The 22,461-nt window shown below is 42.6% G+C and overlaps 1 protein-coding gene across 2 annotated transcripts in view; it reads right to left on the reverse strand.

Moving 5' to 3' along the window:
* The window catches only part of rtf1 (RTF1 homolog, Paf1/RNA polymerase II complex component), a 73,320-nt gene that overhangs the window by 7,935 nt on the left and 42,924 nt on the right, over positions 1–22,461 (reverse strand). For both annotated transcript variants that reach the window (XM_078562981.1, XM_078562982.1), the window contains 4 exons: positions 12,736–12,823; positions 12,287–12,394; positions 11,197–11,274; positions 8,537–8,658 (listed from right to left, as the gene is read on the reverse strand). In XM_078562981.1, the coding sequence (XP_078419107.1) occupies positions 8,537–8,658; positions 11,197–11,274; positions 12,287–12,394; positions 12,736–12,823 (396 nt within the window). The remainder of the gene's footprint in view (positions 1–8,536; positions 8,659–11,196; positions 11,275–12,286; positions 12,395–12,735; positions 12,824–22,461) is intronic.

Here is a 22,461-nt window from a genome sequence, read left to right on the forward strand (position 1 = left end):
AGACTCAGGCTGTTAAATGGATTCAAGCCAGATGGTGAAGTATAAAGCAGGACAGATCTTTTCCTTGTTGGTAGGTTTATTTACAGGATGCAGAATTATAGATGTCTGCCTCTAAATTACCAACAGTGTTCCAGCTGACTCGCTTTATACTTCTTTAGTAAAGCAAAACTCATAAATTAAACAAAAATCAATAAATGAGGGGATGACAGCTCCTGCTGGGGCACTGTAATAAAAATCAAAATGTCAAAGGAAACTTAGCTAACTAAACCAAAATATAATTCCCAGGGATGACAATGCACCCTCACCGATCATGGAAGGCCTCTGGTGTACCAGCGTGTTCCCTCACCAAAGCCACCCAGCCATGAACATAACCAGGCAAGAGGGGCAGGCAGTCAAGCTGGACAACACCCTTGACCACCCACTGCCTGGACCTGTTGATGACCATCTTGGCCAAGCCCAGAAGCAGGCTAACGAGGAAGTCCTCCTCCTCTCCTGCCCCCACCGTGCACCAGGTGCTGGCTCTCAGTCCTTAAACAAACAACGCTCATCACCTGTGCATTTTAACACGATCAACCAACCATTAACACAGCACATCTGTGAAAACTGCAACTGAAATATACAATGTATCCACACATAGCAACAGGAATAAGCCATTCAATCCCTCAAGCATGATCTATTAGATCATGGCTCATCTGTGTCGAATTTTAGTTCAATATCCCTTTATATCCTGGCCCAACCTAAATCTATCAATATCAGTTTTGAAATTTTCAATTGGCCCCCAGCCACAACAGCCTTTTTGGGGAGGAGCATTCCAGATTCCTACTTCCCTTTGTGATGAAAAAAGCTTCCTGACATCACCCCCTGAATGGCTTAGCTCTAATTTTTTCATGTCTCCTTGTTCTGAACTCCCCCATCAGAGGAAGTAGCTCATCTGTAGCTACCCTATTGAAACCTGTGATGGAACCTGCAGGCAAAGCTTTTTTCTTTCCAGAGACAGAACCCAATTGAAGGGAGACAGCAACAGGAAGCAGACCCGCCCAGTTGCTAAGGAAACTAAGACTGAAACTAAGACTGAAACTGAGATTGGAAGCCATCAGAGCTCAGTAGAGGTTGATAAGTACAGTGATACATTACAGGAAAGCTGATGAAGACAAAGGCTAGATCCAGAAGCTGTAAATAAGCAAATACTCAGTTTCTGCGGCTGTTTCCGTTACATGAAGATAGTATTGGTGGATCTACGACATCTAGACAGTTGAGAAGGTTCTGCAGATGAGCGCCATTTTTGGCAAAGACCACACTCATGGAACTCTGGTCGGTTGTGCACTCATTTTGGCTGGGAATCAGGCTCACTCTCCTAGGAGAGGAGCTGAAATTCTTCATAAGGAAAACAAAGTTCTGAAGGACTTTGTGGCTGAGTTTGATCATCTATATGCTGAGTAGACTGCTGAGCCATTTTGTAAGATCTGTCTTAGCTGCAATTGCCGTTTAATGTGTAATTTATCAACCACAATTTGCCCCTTAATTCATCTTTAACTTGTGTTGATTCTGGATTTGAGAGGATATGAGTGTGCCCAAGGTAATATTTTGCTTTTGCTTCATTTGGCTCTTGTATAGTAAAAATGTTTGTTTTAAACTGAGGAAACTTGTGGCTTCATTCTTTCAGTAAATAACTGAGATTTTAGATTTTTTTTAAAAAAAGTTACTACTCTCCACCAAGATCATAACAATCCTTTAATCACCTTGAACATCACAACTAAGGTGAGGTGTCTCAATTACATCAAGAGAAGTTGTTTTCTTAGAGCAAAGGAGGTTATGAAGGGATTTGGTAGAGGTGTTTTAAAATCATGAAAGGTTTTACTAAGAGTATTTTTTTAAAAAAGTTTCCAGTGGCAGAAACAGCAGATATGCTCTCCATCCATGCTGCAGCATTCTATGATTCTATAAATTAGACTTCTCCTTAATCTTCTATACTCAAATGAATAAAGTCTAATCTATGCAACCGGTCATCATTATCTGTCCCTTTTAACCCAGGTATCATTCTAACAACAATAAAGAGATAGCAGAAAAATTAAATAATTATTTTGCTTTGATATTTAAAAGGGAGATATAACAAGTAGACATGATGGTGAATGATGAGATGAGCAATGAGATAAGTGTACTTAAAATAAAAAAAAGGATACATTGAATAAACTAACACACAAAAATAAAAAGCCCCTGGTCCAGATGGGTTGATTCCACGTCTTTTAAAAGAATCCAGGGAAGAGGTAACAGAGGCATTACTTATCTTATTTAATATGGATCAGTAAGGGGCGTACGAGGAGACAGGCGACTGTGCCTGACTGAGATGGAGGCCGAGTGAGTGGCAAATTGGGTTCACTTGAGAATTCAGTGCACGGGGGGGAAAGTGGTGTGATATACATAAGAATTATTCTAAGTTAATTATTGAGTAATCAAATTAAGTTAATGAAATAACATAAGTAACAATGGCAGGATAGGTGTTAGGCTGCAGCTTTGGAATGTGGAAGCTTTTGGATGCCAAGGCAATCCATGACAAACACGCCTGCAGAAAGTGAGTAACTAGAGGAACTCCAGATCAGGATTATCAATCTGGAAGCTGACCTGAAGACACTACACAACATAAGGAAGGAGGAGAAATACCCGGACACTTTGTTCCAGAAGAGAGTCACACCTCTCATAAGAGGGTCGTCTGTTTTGGTCAGCAGTGAGGGAGATGAGGATGTGATCCTGAGTGAGGAAGGTAAAAGGACTGAGCAGACAGTAGTGGAGGAGCCTCACACTTTGCAATTATCAGACAGGTTTGAGGTGCTCACAACCCGTGTGGACGAAAGCAAGGTCTGCAAGGCAGATGAGCAGGCTGGCCATGGCACCACGGTACAGGAAGCCATTCAAGCAGGGGGTGCAAACAGGAATGTAGTGGTAGTAAGGGACAGCATAGGGAGGGGGATTGACACTGATCTCTGCAGCAAAGAGCAAGAGTCCAGAAGGCTGTGTTCCCTGCCGGTGCCAGGGTTCAAGACGTCTGATCAGGGCTGGAGAGGAACCTGCAGTGGGAGGGGGAGGATCCAGTTGTCATGGTCCACGTAGGTGCCAACAACATAGGCAGGACAAGAAGAGGAGGTTCTGCAAGGTCAGTATGAATAGCTAGGCACCAAATTAAGAAGTAGAACCTCAAAAATAACCACCTCTGGGCTATTACCTGAGCCACGTGCAAATTGGCATATGGCAAATAAAATTAGAGAGATGAACAAATGGCTCAATAACTCATGTGGGAGAAGAGGGTTCCAGTTTGTGGGGCACTGGCACCAGTACTGGAGGATATGAGGGCTGTACTGTTGGGACGGTCTACATCTGAACCCTGCTGGGACATGCAAATCGCATAACTAAGGAAATAGAGGGGGCTGGGGTAAGGGATCTAGTTTGGGTTGATGTACAAATCGATGGGTAGATTCAAGGCAGGACAGCATAATAGTAATATGGGAAACAAGGGTCATAGAATAGCAGGAAGGGACTACTTAGGGATGACCTTGATTCAGGAGATCAGAACGTGGAATCGGTTTGGGTGGAGGCAAGGAACAGTATGGGAAGGAATTCACTAGTGGGAGTGGTCTACAGGCCAACTAACATTAATCGCAATGTAGGTCAAAGTATATAATAACTCAGTACTTGCGATAAAGGGACGGCAACAATCATTGGTGATTTTAGTCTACATATAAACTGGAAAAATCAGATTGGGAGTAGTAGCCTGGGTGAGGAGTTCATAGAATGCTTCCGGGATAGTTTCTTAGAGCAGCACCTTCTGGAACCAACCAGAGAGTAGGTTATATTAGACTTGGTATTGCGTAATGTGACAGGATTAATTAATGACCTCAGATTGAAGGCAACCCTAAGTAGCAGTGACCACAGTATGATTAAATTTTACATCCAGTATTAAAAGGGAGAAGAGTGGGTCTAAGACTAGTATTTTAAACTTAAATAAGGGCAACTATGTAAGCATCAAAGCTGAGCTAGCTGAAGTGAACTGGAATAGTGGGCTAGCAGATAGATCAATAGAGAAGCAGTGGCAGACATTTAAGGGGATATTTAGAATATTCAGAATAAGTATGTATTTTATTCATTCACGGGATGTGGGTGTTGCTGGCTCGGCCAGCATTTATTGCCCATCCTTAACTGCCATCAAGGTGGTGGCGGAGAGCTGCCTTCTTGAACCGCTGCAGTCCCTGTGGTGTAGGTATACCCACAGTGCTGTTAGGAGGGAGCTCCAGGATTTTGACCCAGCAACAGTGAAAGAACTGGTGGTGGTGTTCCAATGTATCTGCTGCCCTTGTCCTTCTAGATGGTAGTGGTCGTGGGTTTGAAAAATTCCAAGGGGAGGATTCACTATCCATGGTTAACTAAAGAAGTTAACGAAAGCATCAAACTTAAGGAAAAAGCATATAACTGCACAAAGATGAGAGGCAGGTCAGATGATTGGGCAGAATGTAAAGAATTGTAGAGAATGACTAAAAAGTTGATCGGAAGAATGAAATTACATTGAGAGAGGAAGCTAGCTAGAAATGTAAAAAGTGGATAGCAAGAGCTTCTACAGGTATTTAAAAAAGGAAAAGAACCAGTAAATTGAGTGTTGGTCCTCTAAAGTGTGACAATGGGGAGTTAATAACAGATAATAAGGGAATGGCAGGTGAAATGAACAGATATTTTCATTGTCTTCACTATAGAAGATAAAAAAACATTCCAGTAATAGCTGTAAATCAGGTGGTTGTGGGGGGGTGGGGGAAGAGAGGAACATGATGAAATTACAATCACTAGCGAAGTGGTACTGAGCAAACTGATGGACATGCAGGCTGACAAGTCTCCGGGTCCTGATAGACTACATCCTAGGGTCTTAAAAGAGGTGGCCAATGAGGTAGATGCATTGGTGTTAATTGTCCAAAATTTGCTAGATTCTGGAAAGGTTCCATCAGTCTGGAAAGTAGCAAATATAACCCCCCTCTATTCAAGAGAAGGAAGCAGAAAACAGGAAAGTGAGGGGTGACTTGATTGAAGTATATAAGACGCTAAATGGTATTGACGAGGTGGATGTGGAAGGATGTTTCTTCTTGTGGGTGAGTCAGAACTAGGGGATACTATTTCAAAATTAGGGGTCGCCCTTTTAGGGCAGAGGGGAGGAGAAATTTGTTCTCAGAGGATTGTGAGACTTTGGAACACACTGCCTCAGGAGGCAGTGGAGGCAGGGTCATTGAGTATTTTTGAGGCGGTGGTGGATTGATTCCCTGGCCTAACAAGAATCTACGGTTATCAGGGGTAGATGGGAATGTGGAATTCGAAACACAAACGGATCAGGCATGATCTTATTGAATGGTGGAGCAGGCTCGAGTGGCCAAATGGCCACTTCTGCTCTTATTTCGTATGATCGTATAATTCGTTCAGAAAAGGTATAGTGCCAGAGCACTGGCAGATAGTTAACTTCATCCCTAAATTTAAGGAGGGGCAGAACGACCCAAATCTTCCCATCTCCAGGCTGTTGGAAATAGGATGTACGACGGGAGATGCGCATCAGGACCCTGTGGCCTGGTGGAAATTGCCTGGGAAGTTTAAACTTCCGATGGGCTGATTCCCTGTGGTTTGGGGCCATCCACGAACATCTCCAACCGCGAGCTCTGGGCAGGCACTTTGGTTAGATACATGAGACTTACCTGTGTACTTACTCTGGAAATGTCAAAGACAGTTTAAAACCCAGTCTAACAGCTGGTAACTCCACAACCAAACCCCCAATCCCTCCCAACAATACCCGACTAGCAACCCCCCTCACCCATTCACTCACTAACCCACATTCATTCAGTAAAAGGTTTAGACATTTAAAAACTTACCTGAATACAGCAGTTACTTCTGTAAAAAAAGGGATGTGCCCTCTCCTCTCTCTTCCCCCCGGAGTATACTACGCTCACTGGACTTACCCACGCTGGTGGAATGGAAAGTTCCCGGACAAAATGGGTAGTATCGCCAGGTTGGGAAAAACTTCACGGACAACATTGCTGCTCATTGGATGATCTAGGCCTGCTTGTCCAGGGAATTATAGGGAACACCAGTCAGCTTAACATCAGTGGTAGGAAAAATAATGCAATTTTTACTAAATGAGAGATAATAATGAAGTCAGTGTGGGTTTCCAAGAAAAAGTCTTGTTTAACCAATCTTACTGGGTTTTTGAGGGGGTAACAGAGAGAATAAACAGTAGTAATGCAGATGTAATTTATCTGATTTTCAAAAGGCCTTCAATGAGGTGCCCAATAACAGACCAATGAATAAGGTCAGAGAATGTGGAGTCAGAGGATAAGTGGCAGAATGGATCGCTAGCTGGCTTCAAGATGGAAAGCAGAGAGTGGAAGTAAAGGGTAGTTTTTCCAGATTTGCAGAAGTGGGAAGTGGTATTCCACAAGGGTCAGTGTTGGGACCACAGCTGTTCACAATTTACATTAACAATCTGAAGTTTGAAATCAAAAACAATTTCTAACTTTGCAGGCAACACCAAATTGAGGGTTAGATAGTCAATACGGAGGAAAATTGCAACAAATTAAAAGAGGGCAGGTTTAAATAAGTAATTCCATTATAAACTTGCAGGGGAATTTATAATATGCAGAAAAGTGGACACATGAGTGCGCACAAACTATTCATATAAAATAGTTAATTCTTGACACTTAACACATTCTCTTCTTTCACTGTGATTACATTGACTGATGCTGGGGTATGGTTTCATGACTCTTGGTCACAGGCTAGTACGCTAGGCAGCAAGTGCTGCCGAGTTAAATAACTGGGACAAAAGCCCCACAATGTCCTTGTCCGATGTCTTCACACAGACCTCCCAGTAGGGTCCAGATAATTATCAGGACAGAGCAGTGGTTTCTGTAACCAAGTATAGAGATCAACAAACTCAGCACAAGTGAGGGATACAACCTAGGCCCTCATTGTTCTGTATGTGTCAGCTGTTCACTGAGTGCTTGGGAGGCCTGGACCCATTCTATTTCTAAATAACTTCCTCCTGGTGCAGCCAGTGTTCTTGTTCAGGTGTCAGTCATGGCTCAATGAGCAGCACTCTCCCTGCTGAGTCAGGAGGCTGTGGTTCAAGCCCCACTGCACAGGCTTGAGCAGGTGAGGTGACAGTGTCTGCCCTTGACAGCAAGGCTACATTTGACGGAGTGCGGCATCAAGGAATGCTAGCAAAATTAAAGGTAATGGGAATCAGGGGGAAAATTATCCACTGGCTGGAAGCATACCCAAAGGAAGATGGAGGCCAATCATCTCAGGACATTACTGCAGAAGTTCCTCAGGGTAGTGTCCTAGGCCCAGCCATCTTCAGCTGCTTTATCACCAAACTTCCTTCCAACACAAGGTTAGCAGTGGGTTTAATTACTGATGATTGCAGTGTTCAGCACCTTTCGCAACTCCTCAGATACTGACGCAGTCTGTGTCCATATGCAGCAAGACGTGGACAATGTTCAGGCTTGGGCTGACAAGTGGCAAGTAACATTCTGCGCCACCAGTACCAGGCAATGACCATTTCCAACAAGAGAAAATCTAACTATCTCCCCTCAACATTTAATGGCATTACCATCGCTGAATCCCCACCATCAACATTCTGCTTGCTACCAATGGCCAGAAACTGATGGTGGGGCCAGCAATGTAGGCTGGAAATTCTGCAGTAACTCACCTCCTGACTCCCCAAAGCCTGTCCACCATCTACAAGGCACAGGTCAGGAGTGTGACAGAATACTCTCCACTTGTCTGGATGAGTGCAGCACCAACAACACTCAAGAAGCGCGACATCATCGAAGACAAAGCAGCCTGCTTGATTGGCACCCCATGCACTAACTTAAATCTTTACCCTCTACCACTGGTGCACAGTGTGTATCATCAACAAAATGCACTGCAACTCACCAAGCCTCCTTCAACAGCACCTACAAAACTGCAACCTCTACCACCTACAAGGACAAGGGAAGCAGATGCATGGAAACACCACCATCTGCAAGTTCCCCTCCAAGCCATCCTGACTTGGAAATGTATTGTCACTGGGTCAAAATTCTGGAACTTCCTGCAACACAAGGGCTGCAGTGGTTCAAGGCAGCATCTCTCAACCATCTCAGGTACAATGAGGTATGGGCAATAAACACTGGCCTTGCCACATCCCAAGAACAAATTTTTTAAAAAGCTCAAACTAGGCTGACATTCCAGAGCAGTAATTGAGCAAGAGCTGCACTGTCAGTTTCTGTCATTCGATGTGATGTTAAAATTCAGGTCCTGTCTGACTTCTCAAGTGGATGTAAAAGAACACATGACACTATTTGAAGAGGAGAGTTCTCCGGTTGTCATGACCATTTATCCCTCAGCCAACATAACTTAAATAAATGACCAGATAATATGTTTAACTTGTGCTTGTGGGAGCTTACTGTATACAAATTGGCTGCCTTATTTCCTACATTGCAACTGTACACTTTGGGATGACCAGAGGTTGTGAAAGTCACACCTGATGGCAGAGATGTTTTTGGTGCGAAGTCTATCGAGGGCCTCAGCCCGTTCTTCTAGTTCATTCAGCTGATCCTGGATTTGTCGTGCTTTATCTGGCTCACCCGCTTCTTCTGCCATTGCCTTAAGAGAAAAGGAGGGAATGAGGGATTACTAGAGTGGAGATAGTGGGTACCGATATACTGTAAGACTTCAAATTTAAGACAGACTCTTACCACAAGAGCTGTAACTTGAATTGACAGGGAAACTATCATACAGCTATCTAAACAACAAAAGATGCTCTCCGGGTAGCACAATGCAACATTAGTTGAGGAAACTAGCCTGAACGTATTCCTGTGCCACAGTGCGAGCAGGGCTGATGGCAACAATGGCCATAAGCTCTGACCTCCTCAGTGGCCATGGTTACTTCAGAAGCCTGGCTTTAGCTCCTCCTCTCTTGCTTGGCTCCAAAATGAGTGTCTATTTATTTTTTATACAAAAGGGGTTTTTAGTCCCCTCTAAGATACACACTTGCAGATGAACATGTACCGCGCAGGCTGTTCACAAGGTGTCCCCATTTAACGTAATAAATATGCACGGCTGTGCAAAAAAATTTAGACTTACCCTGCAGTGAAATGAACAGGAACAATAAAACATTTAAAAGGAACACTGATTCTCAGAATTGACACTCTTCCTGGGGTTGAATAAGGTCCAATACACCCCAAAACCTTCTCTGCCATGTGCAGACCTTAACCAATGGGAACTTCTTGCAGTACCACTGACCCAGCTTGAGCGTGACTTCGGTTTTATTGACATTCTTTGCAGCAAAACTTTGTTTTGTTCATTGTGATTACAAGATTTCCCTTCAACAAACTGAACTTGCCATAAGGAGCCGTGTCTAGGACAGATGTTTCCAAGGAAAGCAGCGCAACACAAATATTTTGATAAACTGCAACTGCCCATTTTCTGCCCCTCAGCCTGGTTCCTAGATAACTCATCAAGAGCCTTGACCTGGTTCGACAGCCTTGTCTCCTGCCTCCCAGCTTGGTTCTCTGATAGCTGACACATCTGAACATATCAATACCGTCACATTCAACTTCAAGAAAACCAGTTTTCTGCAAAATCAGGATAAAAGTGTGAAGATGCCAACACAAAAGAGCCAAGCTGATCTGACTTCATTTTCATTATTTTCCTACAGGCCCCTTTCTTTCGCCACCATCCCCCCACCCAAATAAGGCACATAGTTGGTTATGAGAGAGTGGTTAACCCAGGGGGCAGTGGGTAGATAACTTGTGCTGGATAAATATATGCGATTCTAGAATATCTGTGCCAGAGGGTTTGGAGTCCTTAGAAATGATGATCCACAATCTTGGGCAGAGGGTGGAAGACAGAGACAGGAGTTTAGGGTTAACAAACATCATAGAGAAAGCCTTGGTGCAGTGTTTTGGTGCTTTCCTGTACGTAACAACTATTTACAGCTTACCTGGAACCAGTGCAATGGTAGTGAAAATGTGGCCCTGCACAAACTAGGGCACGGAAAGGAAAAAGAACTTTCTCACAAACTACCTAGCAACTGATGCGCAGTGAATTTTGAGAGAGACAGTTTAATTTACCAACACAATGTCTGGACCTAAACTTTTACATGGAGAACCAAAGCTACTTCCCCTCTGAGTACAGTTCAGCCTCCAGTAGAAATAAACAGTTTGTCATCCAAAGTGTAAGAGGTGGGGCAAGAGGAAAGGGGCCATCATTACAAGAGTTTTAATACACAAACATACACTTGTAACATACTGTATCATCACAAAACATCACAATCCTAGTGTAAAAGCAAATTACAATTTGCATTTACACAATGCCTTCAATGTCCTGAGGTATTGCACAAATAGAAGTTTGTGGAAGGCAGAATGCAAGCCACAGCGCAAGACGTTAGGATGGGTGATCAAACACAAGGTTGGAAAGATGGGTTTTGAAAAGGTTTTCAAAGGATAAGAGAAAAATGGAGATGTGGAGAGGTTTAGGGAGGGAGTTCCAAAGGATAAAACTAAAGGCAAGGACAGGAGACCAAAGTGTGTGGGAAGAGGTGTAAGGTTAGTAAAAGGAAACGATGAGGCCATGTAGGGATTCAAAGATGAAGACAGACATTATAACAAAAATATATAAAAATAGTGCAGGAATTTATAATGTAAATATATAAAGGACAGAGCATATGACTTCAGAGTTAAGACCAAATTACGTGTGCCTCCAGTCCAGCCTCCAAGCCCAATTTGCCTCATGACAACACTTGGGCTTGGAAGCCCTGTGGATCTTTTCCACCCCCTAACCAGCAATCTCTGCTGAGTTTTCCAGCTACCTAAACTCCACTGAAATTTTTTTTGAAACTGTCCCCACCCTTATTTACCTTGGTCAACTCGCATCCCAAATAAACTTCTCTAGCTGTGCTACCACCATTCCAGATGCTCCCTTTAATTGACATTTCCCCTTCTCGTCTCTAATCTTTCCTCCCCCTTGCCATCCTCCTTCTCGTCTCATCCATCCTCACATCTCCCTACTTAGTCCTCCTATTTTCATCCTTTGCCCTGTACCCCAACTATCCCTGCATCCCAAACCCCATGCAAACTGAGTGTGATACACCATGTGCAAAAAGTGACACATGCACATCCACATTTACATAGCGTCACTCACCTTTTCTTTCATAAGCTGAGTCTTTTTCATTGCGTAATTGGAAGGTGCTTTCCTGAATCGGTCTTTCTCCTTCACAATCTGCAAGGGCAGGACAGAACTGCTCAACAAGGGCAAGAACATGACTGTTACCCACAGCTTTGGCAGCTCCATCAAGTGTTAAGCTGCTCTCAATTTTAGGAGTAGGCTTCTGTATATTTAGACAGCACCGTATCTTCTGGAGGTGATTCTGTATTGCCTAAATCTCCACCGTCCAAATGGTGTCTCATAGCCAATTCCCCACAACACTTCAGTTTTGAATAAGAGTCATATTTGACTCAAAGATAACTCTATCTCTCCACAAATGCTGCCAGGCCTGCTGAGTTTTTCCAGCACTTTCTGTATCTGGGTTCCCTCTGACACTTCTGTTTGCAAATTCAGTACTTACTTTGGTACTGAGGCATAGACACCAGGAGAGTCCCATGTTCAATCCCTGATCTAAACTGGGCGGTTATCATAGATTGAAGTGTTTGTGTCAACTCCAATAACACATTTTAATCTGACTGCCATTTGCTGTCTGCGTGTTTTACAATTTATTCAATACACATATGTATCCCTCATATGTATCCCTCATGAGTCGCTTGCAAAGAAAATGAATCATTTAAAGTATTGTGAAACTATTTCCACCAACCCAAGAAAATATGCATTAAACACTGGTCAGTCACCTTCTGGAGCAGAGTTAAATCAAGCCCAGACTGATGGGGGTGACACCGTCTGCTGGCTGTATGGGATCAATTTGAAATGAACCACTCAGATCCACAGCATTAAATGCCCCGACTCTGGCATGAGGTTTGTAATCTTAGCGGCTACAGAACAGTTGGTGCGGAATATGGAACAGGGTCAGACATGACAGTGAGCTCTGCTGCAATCTTGCTAAAAGTGACCCAGAAATCATTAAGTGGCTCTTCCTCTCTTTGACAGGGATAAAGGATAAAGTGCGAATTTCACCCGAGTGGAATACATTTAACTACAAAATAAACCAAGTGATAATGGAGATAGATAAAGGACACTTAGTGATTTTGCCTGACTGGTTGGCTCTTGATAAGGCACATACCTCTTCAATGTCACGGTCATTGAATTTATACTCCAGTGCCTGTTTGATCTGCTGCTCCTTCTTGTTGACTTCATCCATGGTTGGTAACTGCATTCCTCCCATCATTATCTGTAATAATGGGACTCAAGTTAAGCTATCTTGATGAGACTGTGGACTCACTGCCCGTGCAATTCCCAGGGACCACACACCACAATTCCCCCAACAGTGAGCCATGAGCAGGGCTGAAACCCAGCAATTACCTTGCGAGCTTTCCAAAGTCTCTACAGAAGGGGCCCTAATTCCATTAAGCCATTTTTATTTTGTATGTAAGTCATTCAACTACCAGAGCACGTGATCATGTTAAGACATCAGCCTTGCAGCTCACCAACTGCCACAATGCCATCACATTCTTCTAAATTTTGGATGCACAAAGCCTAAACTAACAAATCCCATCCCACCACAGAACTCACCGTCTCTCTCCATTTCATGAACTCTGTTTCTGTGAACTCTTGGTTTGACACAAACTCAAGACGAAACACCCGTTCATCTGAGCCATGTCTGCAAAAAAAAAACCACTTCCGTTATCAGAAAGGTTAAAACTAGGTCGAAAATGAAACTTGTACCCATCACCGCTGTTTGCAGTTAATCCGGGAAGTGCTGAAACTGATGTAGTTGACTTCTGCAAGAGATGTCACGTGTGTCAAATGGTTGGAAAGCTCTAGCCATTAATTAAACCAGTTCCATTGATTCCTATACCTACTTTCGATGAATCGTTTAGTGAATTTGTTGGATCCTTACCCAAAACAGGGTATCAATACCTTTTCACTATCATGGGTTTGACAACAAGATTCACAGAGGCCATTCCCTTAAGGTTACTGCAAAGGTGGTAACTGAAGGGTTAATTCAGTTTTTATACATTGCCCAGAGAAGTTCAATCAGGCCACGGGTCAAATTTTGTGTCACAGGTATTCCAAGAAACTGTGCAGTTTATGAATAAAACAACTTAAATCAGTTGCATATCACCCACAGTCACAAGGGGTGTCGAAAAGATTCCAAAAAACTTTAAAAACTATGATCAAAGTTTATTCCCTTGAATATCCAGGGGATTGGGATAAAAGAGTTTCATTTTTATTGTTTGCAATTAGGGAATTAACATGTTTCAGTCCCTTTGAGTTAGTCTATGAACATTAAGTCAGAGGGCCACTTAAATTTATTAAAGAGAAGCGTATGGATCAGGAAGAGGAATTTACTCTCTTAGACTGCGTCCAAGTTTCAAGACAGACTGTCAAAAACGAGCACAGTTGCTCTCAAAAGGTGATAAAAAAAAGATAAGACATCTGAAGAACACTCTTAAATCTAGGGATAAGGCAATGTTTCTGTTACCATGCCAGGTGAACTACTGAAGGCTAGATTCAGTGGTCCATATTTGGTTAAAAAGAAACTTGAGGTAAACTATGTTATTAGTTAGGAGAACTCAAAACAGTGTGCCCAATAAATGTGCTGAAATGGTATTATGACATGGAGGATAATCAACTAATGAATGTGCTTCAGATGGTAAAGGAGGAACAGAATTGTATGGCTATAATCAGAGGATTCAGGTAAGACTGAAAGTTTTCAAATCCAACCCCAATAAGATTAGCCAATACAGATGTGTTAACAAATTTGGATAAAATATTACATCATCTTCCAGCAGAGTCTCGAGGTGGCATAGTCAAATTGCTATGAGTCACTGTGTAGAGATAAACCAGGGCAAACTTCTTTAGCTATGCATGTTGTATCCACTAAACAAAACTATTATGGACTGAATTAAAAGCATAATACTGTGGATACTGGAAATCTGAAACAAAAACAAAAATTGCTGGAAAAACTCAGCAGGTCTGACAGCATCTGCGGAGAGGAACACAATTAACGTTTCTAGTCCGTATGACTCTTCATCAGAACTAAGGAAATATAGAAATGTGGTGAAATATAAGCTGGTTGAGGGGGGTGGGACAGGTAGAGCTGGATAGAGGGCCAGTTATAGGTGGAGGCAAAGAAGAGATTGCCAAAGATGTCAGACAAAAGGACAAAGGGGTGTTAACGGTGGCGATATTATCTAAGGAATGTGCTAATGGGAACATTAAGGGTAGAAAGTAGGACAAGTGTCAGATGGCCCTAGTTGCAGGGAGGGGGGGGGGGAAGAGAGAGATCGAGATCAAAATGGGCTAAAAGGTGGAGATAAGACGATAGATCAAAATAAATTTAAAAATAGGTGGGAAAAGAAAAATATATTTTAAAAATTATAAATTATTGGAAAAAGGGGGATCGGAAAGGGGGTGGGGATGGAGGAGAGAGTTCATGATCTGAAGTTGTTGAACTTAATGTTAAGTCTGGAGGGCTGTAAAGTGCCTAATCGGAAGATGAGGTGCTGTTCCTCCAGTTTGCGTTGAGCTTCACTGGAACATTGCAGCAGGCCAAGGACAGACATGTGGGCATAAGAGCAGGGTGGTGTGTTGAAATGGCAAGCGACAGGTAGGTCTGGGTCTTGCTTGCGGACAGACCGTATGGACCGAACCTTGTGAAATTGGCTCAAGTCAGGGAAGAACTCAACTTCATGTTGGATAAGGATAGTTTAAAACAGCCGGAGGAGAGCTGGTATTTTCACAGTTTAAAACAGCAAGAGGAAAGCCGACAGCACACAGAGAGCGGATCTATGACAGAAGGGCAGTGGTGGCGGGAGACAAAAACCAGCAGCAGAGAGCCCCTTCAACCTGTTTCTACCTGTCAGAGCTGAAGTGTGACGTCACAGAAAAACAGGTAGGTTATTAGTAGGTATCTCTTCCCTGTCTCTTTTGATTGGCCAAGTGGTTTAAATGAGGAGACATTATTACAGCTGAAGAGTACAGTTAAGAATTTCACTTAAAATATTCAACATCCAAATTAATTAATTAAATAGAATAGAGATGGCTGGGCAGGTGATGTGTTGCAGCTGTAGTATGTGGCAGCTGGTGGATGCTGGTGTGATCCACGGCGACCACATCTGCAGCAAGTGTTGTCTGCTCAAGGAACTTCAGCTCAGAGCTGATGAGCTGGAGTCTGAGTTGCAGACACTGCGAAACATTAGGGAGGGGGAGAGTTACCTGGACACTGTTTGAGGAGGCAGTCACACCCCTTAGATTAATTACATCAAATTTGGTCTGTGCTCAGGGACAGGAGGGTGTGACTGTATGGGGATCCAGAATTTAGCTCTGGAGAAGCCTCAGCCAGTGCCCTTGTCCAATAGGTACGAGGTTCTTGATCCCGGTGTGGACGAGGGCACAGACTGCAGGGAGGATGAGTGAACTGACTTGGACACTGTGGTACAGAGCACCATTCAAGCGGTGGTAACAGGGGACAGCATAGTTAGGGGAACAGATACTGTTCTCTGCAGCAAAGACAGAGTCCCGAAGACTGTGTTGCCTAACTGCTGCCAAGGTTAAGGACATCTCTTCTGGGCTGGAGAGGAACTTGGAATGGGAAGGGAAGGATTCACTTGTCATGGTCCATGTGGGTACCAACGACATAGGTAGGACTAGGAAAGAGGTTCTGCTGAGGGACTACGAGCAGCTCGGGGCTAAATTAAGAAGCAGAACCACAAGGGTAATAATCTCCGGATTACTACCTGAGCTACGTGCAAATTGGCGTAGGGTAAATAAGATTAGAGGGGCAAATGTGTGGCTCAAAGATTGGTGTGGGAAAAATGGGTTCCGATTCATGAGGCACTGGCATCAGTATTGGGGAAGGAGAGAGCTTTTCCGTTGGGACGGGCTTCATTGGAACCTTGCTTAGACCAGTATCCTGGTGAATCGTATAACTAGGGTTGTAGCTAGGGCTTTAAACTAATTAGTGGGGTGGGGCCGGGGGGGTGGTCAATTGAAGGGAAGTTTAGAAAATCAGAAATAATCGAGAGAGCAGAGGTGCAGGGTAGTGAAGAGGCGAACGATAATCAAAGTGTGACAGAAAGGGGCAGAAAATATAAGAGTGCAGCAGAAATTGAAACTAGAATAAGTAATAATGGTAAAAAGTCAAAGCTTAAGGCTCTTTATCCGAATGTATGCAGCATTTGTAACAAGATAGATGAATTGACGGCACAAATAGAAATAAATGAATATGACTTGATATCTATTACAGAGACGTGGTTGCAAGGTGACCAAGGCTGGGAACTCAATACTCGTGGGTATTTGACGTTCCGGAAAAATAGGCAAAAAGGAAAAAGAGGTGGGTAGCTTTGTTAATAAAAGAAGGTATCAGTGATGTGAAATCAGTTTGGGTAGAATTAAGGACTAGCAAAGGGAAGAAGTCATGGGTGGGAGTCACCTATAGGCCCCCGAAGAGTTACCTCACTGTAGGACAAAGTATAAATCGGGAAATAATAGAGGCGTATAAGAAGGGTGCTACAATTGTCATGAGTGATTTTAATCTGCATATTGACTGGACAAATCAGATTGGAAGGGGTAACATGGAAGACAAATTTGTGCATCAGGGATTGTTTCTTAGAGTAGTACGTTGCAGAACCTACCCGGGAATAGGTTAATTTTAGATCTAGTAATGTGTAATGTGGCAGGATTAATAAACGATCTCTTAGTTAAGGATCCTCTAGGGGGTAGTGATCACAACATGGTAGAATTTCAAATTCAGTTTGAGGGCGAGTAACTCTGATCTCAAACCAGTGTCCTCAACTTAAATAAAGGCAATTACAGGGGTATGAAGAAAGAGTTGTCTAAAGTGGGCTGGAAAAATAGACTAAGGGGGAAGGTCGGTGGATGAACAGTGGCAGACATTTAAGCAGATATTTCATAATGCTCAGCAAAAATTTATCCCGGTCAAAAAGAAGGACTCGATGAGAAGGATGAACCACCTGTGGTTAACAAAGGCAGTCAAGGAGAGTATCCAATCAAAAATGAAGGCATACAAAGCAGAGAAAACCAGTGGCAGGCCAGAGGATTGGGAACATTTTAGGAACCAGCAGCGGATGACTAAAAAGCTAATAAAGAGGGAGAAAATTGATTTTGAAAGTAAATTGGCAAAAAATATAAAATCAAACAGCAAGAGCTTCTACGGGTATATAAAAAGGAAAGTAGCTAAAGTGAGCGTGGGATCCTTCGAGGATGCAACTGGAGAATTGATAACGGGGCACAGAGAAATGGCAGATAATTTAAATCAATGTTTTGCATTGGTCTTCATTCCAAAGATATCAGATAAGCAAGGAGTTAATGGGAGGAAAGATCTTGTAGCAGTCTCTATTACAAGGGACAAAGTATTTGATGGGGCTAAAGGCAGACAAGCCGCCAGGACCTGATGGTCTGCATCCCAAGGGTTTTAAAGGAAGTGGCTGCAGAGATAGTGGAGGCATTGGTGGAAATATTCCGGAACTCACTGGATTCCAGGAGGGTCCCAGCGGATTGGAAAACCATTAATGCAACGTCCCTGATCAAGAAGGGGAGACATTCAAAAAGCAGGAACCTATAGGCCAGTCAACCTAACATCTGTTGTTGGGAAAATGCTAGAGTCCATTATTAAGGAAGAAATAGCAGGACATTTTTGCTTAACGCAATCAAACAGAGTCAACATGGTTTTGTGAAAGGGAAATCACGTTTGACAAATTTGCTAGAGTTCTTTGAGGATGTAACGAGCAAAGTTGATAATGGGGAACAAGTAGGTGCAGTGTATTTGGAATTTTAGGAGGCATTCGATAAGGTGCCACATAAAAGATTATTGCACAAGAAAAGAGCTCACGGTATTGGGGGTAATGTATTAGCATGGATTGAGGATTGGTTAACTCATAGGAGACAGAGTCAGGATTAATGGGTCTTTTTCAGGTTGGAAAGATGAAACTATTGGAGTGCCACAAGGATCAGTTCTAGGGCCTCAATTATTTACTATCTATATTAAGGACTTGGAGGAGGGGGCAGAATATAATGTATCCAAATATGCTGACAATACAAAAATAGGTGGGAGGGCATGTTGTGATGAGGGCATAAGGAATCTGCAAGGTGAAACAGACAGGTTGAGTGAGTGATCAAAAACTTGGCAGATGGAGTTTAATGTAGTAAAGTGAGAGGTCATGCACTTTCGTAGGAAAAATCAAAAGGCAGACTATTATTTAAATGTAGAGAGACTCCAAAAAAGTGCAGCACAGAGAGATCTGGGTGCTCTTGTGCAAAAGTGAACTCGAGCCGCTTTGACTCAGTTCAAAAAGTTAACAAAAAGTTAGCATGCAGGTGCAGCAAGTAATTAAGAAGGCAAATGGAATTTTTGCCTGTATTGCTAGGGGATTGGAATTTAAAAATAGGAAAGTCTTGTTACAACTGTACAGGGTGTTGGTGAGGCCACACCTGGAGTACTGTGTACAGTTTTGGTCCCCATATTTAAGAAAGGATACACTGGCATTGCAGGCAGTTCAAAAGAGATTCACTAGGCTGATTCCTGGGATGAAGGGGTTGACTTATCAAGGATGGCTAAACAGGTTGGGCCTTTATTCATTCGAGTTTAGAAGAATGAGGGGTGATCTTATTGAAACATACAAGATTCTGATGGGGCTTGACAGGGTAGATGTTGAGAAGATGTTTCCACTAGTGGGGGAATCTCGAACTAGGTGACATAGTTACAGAATAAGGGGACACTCATTTAAAACTGAGGTGAGAAGGAATTTCTTCTCTCAGAGGGTAGTGAATGTCTGGAATTCTCTATCCCAGACAGTTGTGGAGGCTAGATCGCTGCAAGTATTTAAAGAGGAGGTAGACAGATTTTTTAAATATTGGGGAAGCGAGGGCTACGAGGAGCTGGCACGAAAGAGGAGTTGAGGCCTGGGGCAGATCAGCCATGATCTTATTGAATGGCGGGGCAGGCTTGAGGGGCCAAATGGCCTATTCCTGCTCCTCTTATGTTATGTTATGTTCTGATTGAACTGAGTCAAAGTAGCTTGAGTTCACCAGTCATACTGATACAAAAACCTGACGGAACTTAAAAATTTTTCATCGATTATCATAAAGTGAATGTGTACCAAAAACTGATTCTTATCCTATACTGTGAATTGAAGACTGCATTGATAAGAGTTGGAAACTCAAGAGTTTATCAGTGTGATTGACTTACTAGCAAGTGCCACTAACAGATCAAATGAAGGAAATTTCTGCTTTTGTAACACTAGACGGAACATATCAATGTAAAGTGATGCCATTCGTAATGAAGAATGCACCAGCTATTTTTCAAAAGCCAACAAGTTATGAGTGGATTATCGAACTGTGTTGTCGATATCAACATTTAATGGTCTACAGCAAAACTTGGGAAGACCATTTGAAACACCTCAGTGCACTACTTGAGAAACTACAGAAAGCTGACTTAGTGATAAATTTGGCGAAAAGTGTTTTTGCCAAGGTCACTTATTTGTGACACGTCATGGGGCAAGGTAGAGTGTTGCCCAGAGAAGCTAAAGTTCAAGCAATTATGGACTCTCCCGTTCCCAAAACTAAATAAGAGATAATGCGTTTCCTCAAAGTGTGGACTTCACAGGAAGTTCTTCCTGAATTTCAGCACTGTAGTCCCCCTATTAACAAACTTATTGAGAATTGACCAGACAGAATGTTGTCAGGCTGCTTTCGAGATTAAAGGCTGTCTTAATAAATAGGCCTGTGTTGGCTATTCAAATATGAGCAAACCACTCAAGATAGCAATTGATGCTGATGTGGGTGTCGGAGCCATGTTGTTACAAAATTACAAGCTAACGTAGTCATCCAGTCAGTTATTTATCGAGAAAACTTAATCCTCGTCAATGAAAGCACTCCACAGTTGAAAACGAAGTGTTAAGTCTTGTTTTGGCTCTTCAACAGTTTGAAATATACGTTTTCAGAAATGCCGGAGAGGCTGTTATCTACACAGATCGTAATCCGCTAGTGTATTTGGATAAATTCCAGATCAAGAATCTCTATTTGTTTCACTGGCATTGGATGCTGCAACCAATTACCTTAAAAACTGTTCAAGTTGTAAGAAGGAGCAACATAATTGCAGGTACTTTATCTAGAGCTTGACTATTCATTTACTTACCTAAAATGTATAAAGGAAACTTATAAACTTTATATGTCAAAAGTTTTGGTCAATATCTCCATCTGTTTAGGCCTAGGGTCACAAGGTGCTGGACATGTGAATTTTAAATGAACTATGGTGTGGGGATTATTGCGTGTACTATGCTTAAGATAGTTGCTAAGAGCTTATAATGTTAAAATGTGCAGATTTAAAAAAACACTTGAGTAAGGCTCTCTTTTGAGGGGGAGCTGTGAGATGACTCGTGCTTTGTGGGGGGAGGGAAAGAAAAACTATTTTGTGTTGGGGTAATGGTCCCTTTAAGAGCTAGGTTTCTGCTAAAGCATCTTGCTTCCAATATCTGATCATGTGACCAAGTTGCCTGGGAGATAAACAACAGCAAAAGGGTTAACAAGATTCAATTGTACAGGAAAGTAGATTCTGGGTACGGCTCTGGTCTCAAGCAGGGTTTTAGTTTTTGAAAAAGTTGCTGCAGGAAACATCTCTTTCAAGCAGAGTGCAGGTGAAATTCTATGTGCTGGGTAAAAGAGTATTAAGGATTCCTAACAGTGAGTTGGACTTCAAGGATAGCTGAGCTGTGAGAGTGTGTTTTTGATGCAGTACCCCAGTAAGAGAAGATTTGAAGGGAAAACCTCATCAGAAGTAAGTGGAGGGCCCGAAAAATCTCAACCCTGATACAAATCTTTGAAATTGTACTCAACCCAAGTGGTTAATCTTCCAATTTCTGATAAGTATTGACTTGAGTTTATTGGGTTTGAGTATCAAATCGGTGTACAAGGAAGGTTTAGTTAAGAAGTTTGGTTTAGAGTATAAGCATCTGTGTTCATTGTATTTTAAATATCTTTAACGTAACTGACTATTTAAGATTGAGTCTAGTTGTTATTCAGGTTCTTTGATTTGTGCATAGTAAAATTCTTTTGATTTAAACTGTGAACCTTGCAGCTTCAATCTTTTGCTATATATCTGGGTTTTCATATTCTAAAAGAAATAAACAAATGTTATTGTTTCTACCAAGATTATAATACCCTGCACCAGAAAGGGTTTGGAGTGGGTAGAATACATTCAGGGTATTTGCTCCTGACCACGTGCTTGCTGTGTTGGAATCAGGTGAGGACAGGGTCATAATCAAGATGTCACTCCCACCCCTTGCTGACACTCTACGAACAAAGCACTGGAAGGTGGCATTTGCCCATGGAACTGCAGCCATGTAAGAGTTGTTAGCTGTGGGAGTGTAGGGGAGGTGGGAAGAAAACACTGAAGGAGGGGGGGAAAACGAGGAGCGAAAGAGGGCAACATGGGAAGTTTGTTTCCGCACTGTAATTTGATAAAATTGTGTTTAATAAATAGATAGGTCTCTACTTGTGAGGAAGAGGAAAGCTAAGGGCCATAAATACAATACTCATTAACTCAATCCAATTGTGAAACTTCTTTACCTAGAGTGGTTAGAGTTTGAAACTTGCTACCACAAGGAGTGGTTGAGGCGAGTAGCACAGATTCATTCCAGGAGATGCTGGGCAAATATAAAGAAGTTAATGGGTTAGATGTAGAGGGGGTAGGAAGAGGTTCATGTGAAGCATAAACACCAGCATAGAGCAATTAGACTTGAATGGCCTGTTTCCATGTTTTAGACTCAATGTAATGCAAAATCTTCAACTGCGTTGAAGGACATCCCACATTGCATGGCACAGTCACTGAACAGGATGGTGCAGTGGTACAAGCTCCTCCCAGAACTAAAACCAACTCTCTCAACTAATTTGGCTGGTGCACCACAATCAATTCACCAACAACCAGCAGCACGACAACCCAAATATAGGCATCACCGGGTTGGTTCTGAACTGTACTGACCATAGATCTTGATGTCAATCTCAGGTGAGATGGCTGACGTTAGGCAGAGCAGCGATGTGGTATCACATTATCCCCAGGTTAAAGGAAATTAAATCAGATTGGGGGAGGGGTTGGACCAATTTCCAGCAATCCTACATAAACAGGAAGCAGCCATTCATCCCCTCACGCCCCATAATTCAGATGGATCATGGTTGATCTGAACACCTTTACCGAACAAAAATCCATCAGCTTTGAAATTTTTAATTGCTCTCTAGCCTCGTTAGGTTTTTGTTTGCATGCTGGAGGGAAGAGGGGAA

Source organism: Cetorhinus maximus, chromosome 18 (assembly GCF_964194155.1).
Source record: "Cetorhinus maximus chromosome 18, sCetMax3.hap1.1, whole genome shotgun sequence".
NCBI lineage: Eukaryota > Metazoa > Chordata > Chondrichthyes > Lamniformes > Cetorhinidae > Cetorhinus > Cetorhinus maximus.